We start from the raw sequence: 12,329 nt of genomic DNA on the forward strand, positions 1-12,329 counted from the left end.
TTTCATGACAAATTTAATTTCAGACAGCGACAAGAAAATACTGTATTTTGAATAGTTTTGGAGTAAAGTCGATTGTTGCAATATATTTTTGGTGTTTTCTAGGAACTACAAAGTTGTTTTAAATGTTAAAACATACAATGCCATTAAAATTTAATGTCAATTCATTATTTTATTAATAAATTCTATTGTCAAAATGTCAATAAAATAAACGGGTTTAATTTTGAATAACCTGACTTAATAAATTATAGTTATAAATATCAATAGGTTTCACATTTATTAAAATAATATGAACGTCCTATGGCTAACTATAATGTATGCAATAAAGGCACCACAAAATAAATAGAAAAATTAAAAGGTTTATACATGAATTTTACAACGAATTTTATCTTTAGTACACACCTACAATTCTCTAATGTTGCATATTATACTATTAGCACGCAAAATAATTTACAACTCTGCTTTATTGAATAAATTAGATTCCTATTGACTGACACGTTATATACTTTCTTAAATCACACACTAAAACACAGTTTTATATTTTTCAAATATTCCGGAGGCGAATTCCTTGTTCGTTTGACTTTCCAGCAGATAATTGAACATGATTATATCTGAGGCTATATAAAGCGAAACTGATGTAGACAATTGTTTTAATCAAACTGCACTTTACCCTTAAAATAATTGGAATTATAAACTAATCGATTTATATCAACGTTTTGCCTATTAAAACTGATTTCACCATGCAAAAGAAAAAAAAAAACATTGAATATATCTTATAGTGTGCATCGTCGTTGCCAAACAGTCACGAACACTCCTACATTTAAAAATATATGATAAAGAGTACAGTATGGAGATTTACTTATCGAGAGCACTTGAATCTCGATATGTATTTTATAGTAGACACAACATACAATAAACAATATGTCATCAATTTCTCTTCGCTGTTACAACATTTCGCTATTGAAACGATTATCTGTTAATTTTGTCTGAGTTATAATAATAGACATGGCTTTTTATTTGCATACTACAATATTTTTGAACACGGAAATTAATTAACCGTAATTATTAATCTGTTTTAGAATATGTAAATTGTAAAATTTAAATCTTCACTCATGCTTTCTGTTTAACAGTTAAAATTACTCATGTATTAAGAAGTTTATTGTGCGAAATATGGAGAGTGTGGTTGCTATTCGATTAGATTTATTAAATATTTAAAAAAGAAAATTCATGTAATTATATTTTAGGCATCTAGCAATGAAAAATATGTTACACCATAAAATGTGTAAATCATAGAAGAGAAACTATCTAATTGAATTGCATCTCTTACAAAGAAAACAAATATTAAACAAATTATTTTCTAATAAAATGCAAATTTTTCCATTTTAGATATAGAATAAACTGAAGATTAGTGGCTTAGTTAATTGCATAATATCATTTTTCTACTAAAATAACTGTTCCTAACACACAAATTTTGTTTCAGTTAATTACTCTCGTGTTATGACTTCGTATTTTGACCCATACGTTTTGAAATCTCCGACATTCTTCAAACGATACCGTAGTTAATATAAAAATTCTATATAAGACACTTGAGTGTGATGAATATTAATGAGCCGACGCATCCACAACCACATAAATCACAAATAGTCGCAGAATTTGTGTGTCAATCGAAGAGAAATTTGAAACTTTCCTCTGCGTATTGAAAATGAAAACTTTTCACCGCCAGCACTTAACTAATCTATCAAGATTTAAGTTGTCCTATGGGGACATTCCAAACGCATTGTTTTTCTCATTGTTGTGAATTAATGAGTCTGGTTCAAGTTTAAGCATTTAAAATGTTCAATATTTTATTTCACAAACGTAAATCGTGGAAGTTTTATAGAAGAATACATTTTTATTAAACATATTTTTCATTGCTGTAAAATCTTGTTGTGGAATAACTCAATTGTCTTGAATAATGCGTTTTTGCAACAATAAGCTGTCGATCAATCGCTTTGAGATTTTAATCGTAAGTGAAAAACTGACAATAAATCAACGCCTATCTACCAAAATTGGGATGCACAAAGATAATGGTGTATAATGAAGTGTGTAAAAACAAACAAAAGATTAGGTAATTAGTGAAGATAGGATATAGTGAGTCTAATTGTTGTTATTACAAAACCGACGTGATTATAGATATCCTGACCTCATAATTTGAAATTTACAAGTTAATGACAATATTCAATAGGTGATCAAACCAGTTTGTTATGTACGTCTTAATTTGATTAGTGTCCATAAAAAAGCTGTACAATCAAATTGAATTATTTTTCTTTTATACAATTATAATAATACTATTGGAATAAATTAGACTGAATTAAAGTGATGGTAATATTTCCATTGTTAGTTCATTTAAGTAACTTTCATTTTATTTTATGACAAAGAAAGAGGTTTCAGTTTTATGATTTACTATAAAAATTTTATTTTTAAACTTAAAATTTTAATTTATTGTAGAATTTTAAATATATTTATTTTTATTATTTTTTAGAGAAAAATACACTTTCAATTTATAAACGAGATGGTTAACAATGATTTTTTTTTAATTAGAATTATATAATTTTTTCTTCGAACAAATGAATAAATGTGATTCTTTGCACTACAAACCTTTACCCACATACAAGATAATTTTATAAACCAAAATCAAGGAAATTATATTTTGCTTATATTTTAGCATTACATCTGTCTTTTTTAATTTTAAACAAAATGACAAAATTGTGTATCTAAATAGAAAGTCAAAAATGCGTACAAATTAAAATTTCAAAATATTATATACAAAGTTTGAAACATGATTGAAAATTTGATTGAAAATCTTATTTTCAAACTAATTTCAAATATCTAAAATGCAAACGCATTGCATAATTGTGGGGATAAATGTTCATCAAGATAAATCGAAAATAATTAAATTTCATCGAATACATGTAGAATTCGAATCTGCAATAATGAAGAATTCAGGTTAAAAACACTGAAGAATATTGTTAATATTTTGTAAGCAAACTCAAAAAAAATGTTCTTGATATTTAATATAAATAAACTAAAATGTGTCAAAGGTCATAGGAGAATAAAAATCTGCCCCAGAAAGGTATCAGGCTCATAATTTCAGGAAATGTAGATCTGTAGAAATAAAGATCTGAAACTTGCAGCATCGAAGTATCTTATAAGTAACAAAATTTTCTGAAATTATGAACCCGATACCTTTTTGGGACCGACTCGGTATTCTTATCGTCCCATGGCCTTTACGTTGACAACAGAATATTGATGATCACATTATTCTTCATTCATCACTCTCACATAATCAAAGACCTATAAACGAAGATGAAATCGAGAAGATTTAAATGATGTCAAATAATTGATTATAAATAAACTCATGACATTAGTTCCAAATTGTGACCTTAAACCAGGTTACTGAAGATGGTGTCACTTAAAAGAAAACGGCACTTCCAAAATTCCAATCCATTTAATGTAAACAGAAACCGAAGAATTTCCTTTACATGAATTCGTGGCGTAAAGGTCGCCGACTGAGTGTTGTGAAAGTTGCGAGACGAAGAAGGTTAATGTCAGAAGCTCCATTGATGCATAATTATAAATTGATATATTGTTTACAAATTTTATTTTAGTTGGTTTACCAGTGACACAAGCTACAACACACGATTTATCGTTTACTGAGGAGACATCCATTTGGAAACTGTATCGGTGCGACATCTAATTATCTAATAACCTACTGGATTACGGTGAGAAGCAATTATCAAAAAGCTTATGTCACCAACAATTTCCAATGTAATTGTACACGTAATCAAATGAAAAAACAAGCAACGATGTTGTGATTTTTTTTCACTTTTTCCTGTTGACTGATATCATGGTTAGTTGTAAAATTAGGTACCTCGTTGTACTAACACAAATTGGATCGTGCCATTTGCATCGATCCTACTCGGAAGCCATGAATCAAAATTTATTCAAACAAAATATATATTTATATCCGCATTTCTTATTTAAATTCCTTGATATTGGCTGGGGTCACGAATCGCCCATTTCGTTCGCCCGAATGACAAACCCGCAACACGGGGGTTCGATAGCCTCCAAGGGGGCGGTTGCCGTACCCGACACGATGGGACCAGTCTCTGCCTCCCGGGGGGTCGAATCTATGCGATTTGTAGCGGTAGGCGCCAGTTCGCAAACTGCACCCCGTTCGGCGATTATACGCTGGTTAGGTTCCGATCAATTCCCCGAAACAATAGTGGTTTAGTTGGTTGTGTCGTTGCTTCGAGGATGGGTTCGGAGGACGGTAAGGCGGTTGAATCCTCGCAGAGGGAGCTGAACAGCAGAGTGACCAGGGAAGGGATAGAATTGTGGAGGAAGCAAAAGGAGTTTGAGCATAGGAAAAAGTTGAAGGAACAACAGGAGGTAGGATACGTGTGTATTTTAAAAGAAATAATTGGAAGCAAGTATTTAACTATTTAACACGTATACCATGTAAAATTATTACAATTAATAATTAAATTATCAATTTCATTTATGTAGTTTCGTAAAATTTGTATTTTAATTTATAATTTTATGATTTCAGAATCTTTTTATGTTTTCTTTTAATTGTTAATGTAAATTATTGAATTATTAATTAACAATGTAATACTTATATAATAATATATTGAAATAAATTCAATTTCATACTTTTCTTAATGACTTATTTGTATTATAGTGGTAATCATTATAAATTTATGATTATCACAATACACAATTACCATAAATTAATTAATATATAATATATATTAATATTTTACAACTTACACAAACTTAAACAATAAAAAAAATTGCAATGATGAAATGATTAATTCTACTACATACTACATACATTATTTTCCTAAAACTTTTGTCACATTCAAATTAATCAATATTATTTATTTACTTAAGAACAAACCTACAACACTAACACAATATCCACATAATAATAAACGATCATTTCCATTTCATTATGAAAATTCGATCGCCGTCAGTTATGCGTAAAATAAATCAATATAATTAAACACTGATGGAAGTTTCATAATCGTTTAATTTTTAGATGCGTGATATGTTAGAACGATATTGGCCTTGGAGCAATGGCACGACAAAACCTAGGGGATACAAAAATTTACGATTAGAAGAACTATTTCCTAACAAAGACTACGAAAAAGTAAGTTTTAATTATATAAATTCATAGTCCCAAACTATATAGCAATAGTCACATTTTGTCACTTTAACCTATTAGAAATATTGTTAAGTTTTGTACTGGTTTTTATATTTCTATATCCTCATTAACAAAACAGAAAACATAATAGAAACAAAGGAATTGGAAAAATAACAAATTAAATAGTCAATTAACCCCATTTTGTTTAACTGACTGTATTGAAAAGTTCAGATAATGATTGACAGACATTTGAAAATAGGGAAATCCAACGTATCGAAAGACTTATAATTAAATTATGGGCGTGTGGTAGATTACATTTATTTAAAATTTCAATCATTAGAATTACGCGCAAGTTGATTTTGAGTTAGTTTTTCTTCTTCTAATAGAAAGTGAACACTCAATTATTGACTGAATTACATGTTTGCCTACTTACGTATTTGTAAAGTGCATTCCAATCTGATGGAAAATATTTACGATTTGGATAATGCGTTTTGACTGTTGCAGTCGAAGAGATTTGTCGGAGTAATTGACTGGGGTAAACCTGGAGGCGGTGCTCCAATGAGAAATGCGATCAGAACCAGAGAAGATCCCATGTTGAGGTTTCAATACAGCAAAGATTTAAGGAGAGCTGTAGACAATAATTTAAGGTACAAGACCAACAAAATGGATCAACAAATTTATAAGAAACAGCTGGGTGAGTTCGCATAAGATATTTTTTTATTATTTTTATTACTTTCTTCGTCATCAAATTATGCAATAATAATGTAAAACGGAAGTAGGAGATTTGCATTAAACTGGTATCATAGGAGGATGTTGATTAAAAATCGAAAATCTTTCCTATTCTACATTGCAAATTAGTTTATTGTACGTAATCTTAAACTTAATGTCACATGAGACCGTTTTCTAATGATTTAAATTTTTATTTGTTGATTAACACAGAAAGTTCCTGAATGTTTAAGATTACCTGTAAAAATAGTATATAAATATTTTGCCACCTAATTGTTTTTAATTGTAGTTCGAACGCAGACTGTTTAAAGCTAGACTCTTTGTACATATAATTATCGAATTAGTACGTTAAATTTGACACAAGCTGATGGTTCCATCATGCCCCACTATATTGCATGAATTAATCAAACTATTCTCACACTCACCAATAAACACTAACTAACCATATTTAGGTGTTTAATATATAGTGCCAAAGAAGGTGATTAATAAATTTAATTAACCGCATTAACCAACGCCCATATCTCTATATGCTCCTTACAAGCAGTTACACAAAATATCATCATTTTTATTAAGTATACTTTTGCACTTCCGTCATATAAATCGATGTAACGTAAGACAGAGTGAAAGCGAGTTCAATCTTATTTGGGCAAAAATTCATATATAACGCTTTCTTTTTAAACATATTGCTTATGGACTGGATCGAACAAAACGTTCGGCAGATTCTTATCGGCAATTTTGTCCATATTGTTGAGACTCAACAATCGGAATAATTATATAAACGCGTTGATCCGTGGTTATAAATTCCCAAATTAATTCAAATGAGAGACTGCAATCATTAACCGAGTAATTGCTTAAATGGCTTGTCTATCAGATGATTTTCTAAACTTGAATCATCCACTCAAAAATCTCAAGCTTTTATGGACTCTCTCATTACTATCTATTATATGATGAACAAACTATTCACATTATTCAAATATGTTATATTATCATACAAACAATTTTTTTGAATTTTAGATGAGTTAGTTGAGGAAAAGAAACAACGAACTAAAGATGAGAAACTTGTTTCCGACGAGGCGATAAGAAAACAGGTGAGTTTAGCTGTGTTCTTAAGTAGTATGTGTGTGCTTTGTTTTTCAAGTTTTTGAAAACACCTCCATGGGGCAAAAAAGGTCCAGGTGGCAGAAACTGGAGGCATCCTAACGCAGTTGGACTGAATTTTTTAAAGTCCCTGGTAAGCTACACATAGGTGTAGCTTGCTAATTTTTTTATTTTTAGTTCACCTTACATTTTCACCTGTTTGACCACCACTGAAACAAAATATTCATGCACAAATATAATTGCCTTCTTTTGTTAATTAAAATATGCTAATTTTCCTAAATATGTAGTTGATCCTTGATAATACGCAATAATCACAAGAAAGAATAGTAATATTATAATATATCAATAAAATTAATAATACTACTGATGTTTGTACCAGTAGTTAGTGTCTGTATTTATATATTATATATTTTATAATTTTATTCATGTAAAATTACAGAAATTCATAAATAAATTAACACAAATCTAAAGGTACTTTTTTGTTAACAATACAAGGTGTCTCACCGAAACTTACCTAGAGGCATTATAGTAGGGGAGCCCAAGCGGGGATTTCGGATGTGACTCGAGCGTGGCAGTTTAATAGTAGGGGAGAATCCTTGTACCTTATTAGGTACTTTCACCTAGTATGAGCTCTCAATATAGAGGAGTATGTTCAGAGCTATCGATCAGCTTAGTAAAAAAAAGTCGATCCACTAAACTATTCGAGCACGTCAGATTTAACCAATATAAGTTCATTACATACAGGAAATAATATTTTCTTACTACCTCGGTCGAAAGTACGTATTTTGCTCCCCGGTTCCACGACAGAAAATAGTATTTTTCCGTCGTGGAACCGGGGAGCAAAATACGTACTTTCGACCGAGGTAGTAAGAAAAATAGTATACACTACACGGGAAAAAAGTTTGAGATTCCTGCCCTGCGCACCATATTGCCCGAGGCGTAGCCGAGGTAGTAAGAAAAATAGTATACACTACACGGGAAGAAAGTTTGAGAGCCCTGCCCTGCGCGCAGGGCAGGAATCTCAAACTTTCTTCCCTTGTAGTGTAAAATACTATTCTTCAATAATCTGACGATTTGAACGTGACAGAAAAAATTAAGCAATTTCCTAAGTTGCAAAAAAAAAATCGTTACCTTGAAATGTTCAAGCGTCGTTGTTTTTTTTGTTTTTTCAAAGGAAATTACTTAAAAATTATAAATTTAATATAATCTGCCGATTTCGATAAGCCGACACATTTAAAATTATTAATATAGTGTAAATAACCGTTAAACTATCCATGTAGTATATACAACTACCTAGCATTATGTATTAGTCTTTTTATTTTAAATAAATAAAAAAAATAACTATAAAATTCTTTTTATTTGTAATTTTCTAATAAATGCCATTCGGCCACATTCGAAATATAATGAAAATTTCACTATTTCTAAGAAGTTTTTATTTTATTGACTAAATTTAAAAAGATTTTGATTGATTATAAAGATAATTATCTGATCTAATTCCAAAGTTCCTATTCTATTTAATTCATTTTCAGTTAAAATTTTAATTTTTTTTTTTTTGAATTTTTCAAAACCATAAATAGTAGAAGAGTCCAAGCGGGGCTAGTATTATGAGTCAAATTAATGGTGATGTCATCACATCATTATGCAGTCAAAAGTTATTTACCGTACAAAAACTGAAATTTTGGAAAAAAAAAACAAAAAATTTTTTTATAATTGTCAGATTAAAAAAGTCCCTTAACAAAATTGTCTGATTAAGGGTGGGTACTACTAGTTCATCGAGTTAAACGGTCTGTATAAAAATCTGACGCGCTCGTGTATTTCAATGTCACTATTTTTTATGCATTATAAAAAATTCATTAGGAACTTTTGGTCACGCTCAAATCGTCAGATTATTATAAAAAGACACTTGTTTCAGTTTAATTAACCCCTCCCTTTAAATACTGACATGCCCGAGAAAAAAAATTTTTTCCCAAACTTCTACTACATTATACAGCTATCCGGCACGAGCTACTTGACAGATTAATATCTCCTTGTAGACAAAAGTTTATAGGTTATATGCACTATCAAATTCTGACGCCCTTGAAGATTTATTTTCCATTACTTTTTTTTACATTTTAGAAAACTTATACACGCTCTCTCCACTACTAAAAGGGTAAATATCATAGGCACCTTTTTCTATCTAGCATCTAATCTTTGCAATCCAATAGGTCTTGAAAACGCTCGAGTAATAACACATTTAGCATTCAGAGCTCCCCTACTATTATATGCTAGGAAGTTTGTTCGTCAGAGGGATGACTTTTCCTTCAATGCCCTAAGTAGGGATGTTACTTTTTAAAAATGGAAGTGGGGTCAAATGATACCAAATTAAAAAGGGCTTTTAATCCCCTAGAAAATTACACGTTTAATGAAAAATTCAAAAATCGATTGTTGTACTTTTCTCCTTAATGGTTCAATGATTCGTCATAATGTTATTGTAAGACTTTTTTTCCTTCCAAGAAATTTAACAGGCGATGTGTGCCTGAATTACTATAAAATGCCATCGATCCAGCTCTAACACATATCACAGACACTAACCTTGCATACAATAAACAGATATTTCAACATGATGACACATTGAAAGATTTCACTGAAAGTGAACCAGATTGTATGACAATGATTTGATGGTGGACAGTTGATTTTAAGTAAAATTTTGAATTTTTCATCAAATGTATTGTTGGCATTTGAGCTCAAGCCCTATAATTTTCTAAACGAGTGGAAGGGCTATCAAAAACTAAACAGCAATGTATGAAAAATTAAAAACTTTTTTAATTGAGAATCATTTAACCTACATTCCCATTGAAAAAAAATTGGTGAGCCTTGTATATACTACCATTAATCCATTATAAAGATAATTCAAAACAACTATTACATCTGATATTCTTGGATATTAATTTCCTCCAGGGTCTTATGTTACAAATTATACACATTCAAGCACATAGTTGAAGACAAGTCATCAATCAGATTTTTCCACATATTAATCACATTCTCCAACATTAATTCAATCTTCAAGCCATTGTTATTGTGTTCACCTATTTAGACCGACAAGTGTATAATTTACACGCCTGACTTAGTTGTCGTGATGAACATACCTAGCAATCAAATGATTAAATAAGTTCAGCGGTTTGGCATAACGAATTGCCCAAGTTGCCGTGGCAAGGAACTGAAAAATTTTGTTCCCACATAGGTTATAGCATTAAAAGCAGTCGATGAATAAAATTCGAATATTTTTAGTGAAATTACTTCGATTTTGATAATGGACTATCGTATTCTGTTCAAGCTGCATGCATGTAACTATTCGAATATTCAATAGTCGATAAACACTGTGACCTATACGAAAAAAAAAAAAAAAAACAAACTTGTTCAGACTTTTAATGAAGCAAGATGTATCCAATATTATTTATTCAAGAGACCCATGCTTAGTATCATGTCAATTGCAACCAAACAATAGAGGAATTAAAGAGCAAATGTGCTGATTGTGAAAATAAAACTAATAGAATGGCAACGTCTGTTAAAACTTCTAGAGAAAATATATTGACTGTTCAAACGTGTTTTAGTAGGGTTGACTGCATGAATAGAACGCATTAGTAAATTGGTATTTTGCCTCAAAGAAATTGATTATCTAAGATAGTTTTACATATTTAATAAATATTATTTATAGGGTCTAGGAATTCTTTAAATAAACGGATCCGAATTGAATTATGGCCTTCAGTATGTATATCAATTTAAGTTATTTTTAAAATATCCATTAAACATCATATAATAAATTTTTATTCGCGGATGGTTCGCGTGTCATCCAAAGAAACGCGCGTGCCAGCGTTTGATATACAATGTATAACAATGTAATAAAGCATTATCCGCTACGGTTTAATTTACCAGCATGTCAGCATGTTAGTTTTCCGAATTTTATACGGCAAATGACCTGAACTATATTAATACATTATAGATTTTTTGCGAAAACGACTAAATTGCATGCAAAGCGATTTGCACCTTTAACAAGACGTAGTTGCTTGATGGTTATGCCTCTTTACTAGAAAACTTTGTTTTCATAAAAACGTCATTTCTAATAGTATACACATGTCGTAATAATGCTTTTGTACAAATAAAAATAGTATTAAACGCCGTGTAAAGCGAATGTTTTTAGGGATGGTCCACGCAGCATACTTTAGCAGCACTTGAGGAAAAATCAACAAGGTACAAAGACGAAGTACAGAAAAATTACGAAAATTTCAAGAAAATCGATTTGTTACCGCCTAATAAAGTCATAAGGATGGACAACTGTGTGTCATTTAAAAAAGATGTATATCCAATGAGAAGGAACCGTAAACTCTCCCCCTTATCAGATAAAAGAGATAACGGAGTTGAGTTAGTGACTTTATTAGCTAAAGAAAGGAGGTGCCCACATAAAATTCCACTGGCCACGACCGACATTACTTCCGAGAAAAAACTTGGGTGAGATATGTATATATCTTTTAATGCTATTTTGATTACATGGTTTTTCTTTTTATTTCAGAAGAGATACTATTTGGAACAGGGAAAGATCAGCGTATCTTAAACAGCTCACAAATCAAATGTTGATCAAAGAGCAAACATTAAAGGTGTTCACAAAATTTATTAAATATTTTTAGTAGAACAACAGAAGTAAAACAATAAAAATCTATTAAATAATTTTAAATGAGAATTTATAATCGAAAATTTAATTGGTTAAAATTTCAACTTTCCATTATAATTAATTTTTTATCTCTTCTGGCTATTGTTCAAAATGATTAACAACTGATTTATACTAAATAAAATATATACATATTTACATAATATTTTGTAGGAAATTCGAGCCGAAGAAAGAGACAATGTCCAGAGGCATTTTTCCACTTGGGACAGTTTTTGGGGACGACCTGGACATGGCGCACCTCTTCCAGAAATTAAAAAGCAATGTCTTGATCAGTTGCTGTATCCAAAATTTTTTCCAGTCAGTGTCCATTAAATGATACTAAAAGAAAATAATGATAACGAGTAAAAGCATATATTTCATAGATTTCACTCATCATGGTGCAGCTTTATATAAATCACATATATAAGTATGTTATTAGGCAAATGTTAAATTTTTACTGTAAACTGTTTCTTGAAAGATTTAAATATTTCCAAATAGAACTATTGTTTATTGTTTTCCTTTTTTAAAAAATCATGTTAATAAAATATGAACAAAAAACAAGGACTTTTAATAAAATATTAAATCAAATATTCCAATTAAGGAAATGGTGGATGCGCCAAATTTATTTTATTTAATAAA

The 12,329-nt window shown here is 30.2% G+C and overlaps 1 protein-coding gene across 1 annotated transcript; it reads left to right on the plus strand.

Annotated features, from left to right (window-relative positions):
- The first annotated feature begins 3,858 nt into the window (after positions 1-3,858).
- Positions 3,859-12,210, plus strand: LOC109594842 (uncharacterized). Its single transcript, XM_049964745.1, has 7 exons — positions 3,859-4,428; positions 5,081-5,191; positions 5,690-5,879; positions 6,926-6,999; positions 11,187-11,494; positions 11,556-11,640; positions 11,865-12,210. Exons 1-7 carry the CDS (start codon positions 4,294-4,296, stop codon positions 12,021-12,023), a joined length of 1,062 nt encoding a protein of 353 aa, XP_049820702.1. The 5' UTR covers positions 3,859-4,293; the 3' UTR covers positions 12,024-12,210.
- Positions 12,211-12,329: the final 119 nt, after the last annotated feature.

This window comes from Aethina tumida, chromosome 3 (assembly GCF_024364675.1).
Source record: "Aethina tumida isolate Nest 87 chromosome 3, icAetTumi1.1, whole genome shotgun sequence".
In the NCBI taxonomy this organism is placed as follows: domain Eukaryota; kingdom Metazoa; phylum Arthropoda; class Insecta; order Coleoptera; family Nitidulidae; genus Aethina; species Aethina tumida.

Bases quoted from the DNA above. Each gene is read 5' to 3' on its own strand.
- LOC109594842 (XM_049964745.1), top strand. From the start codon at position 4,294: ATGGGTTCGGAGGACGGTAAGGCGGTTGAATCCTCGCAGAGGGAGCTG. The intron at 5,192-5,689 runs GTAAGTTTTAAT...TGACTGTTGCAG, and splicing joins CTAACAAAGACTACGAAAAA to TCGAAGAGATTTGTCGGAGT. The intron at 11,641-11,864 runs GTGTTCACAAAA...AATATTTTGTAG, and splicing joins TCAAAGAGCAAACATTAAAG to GAAATTCGAGCCGAAGAAAG.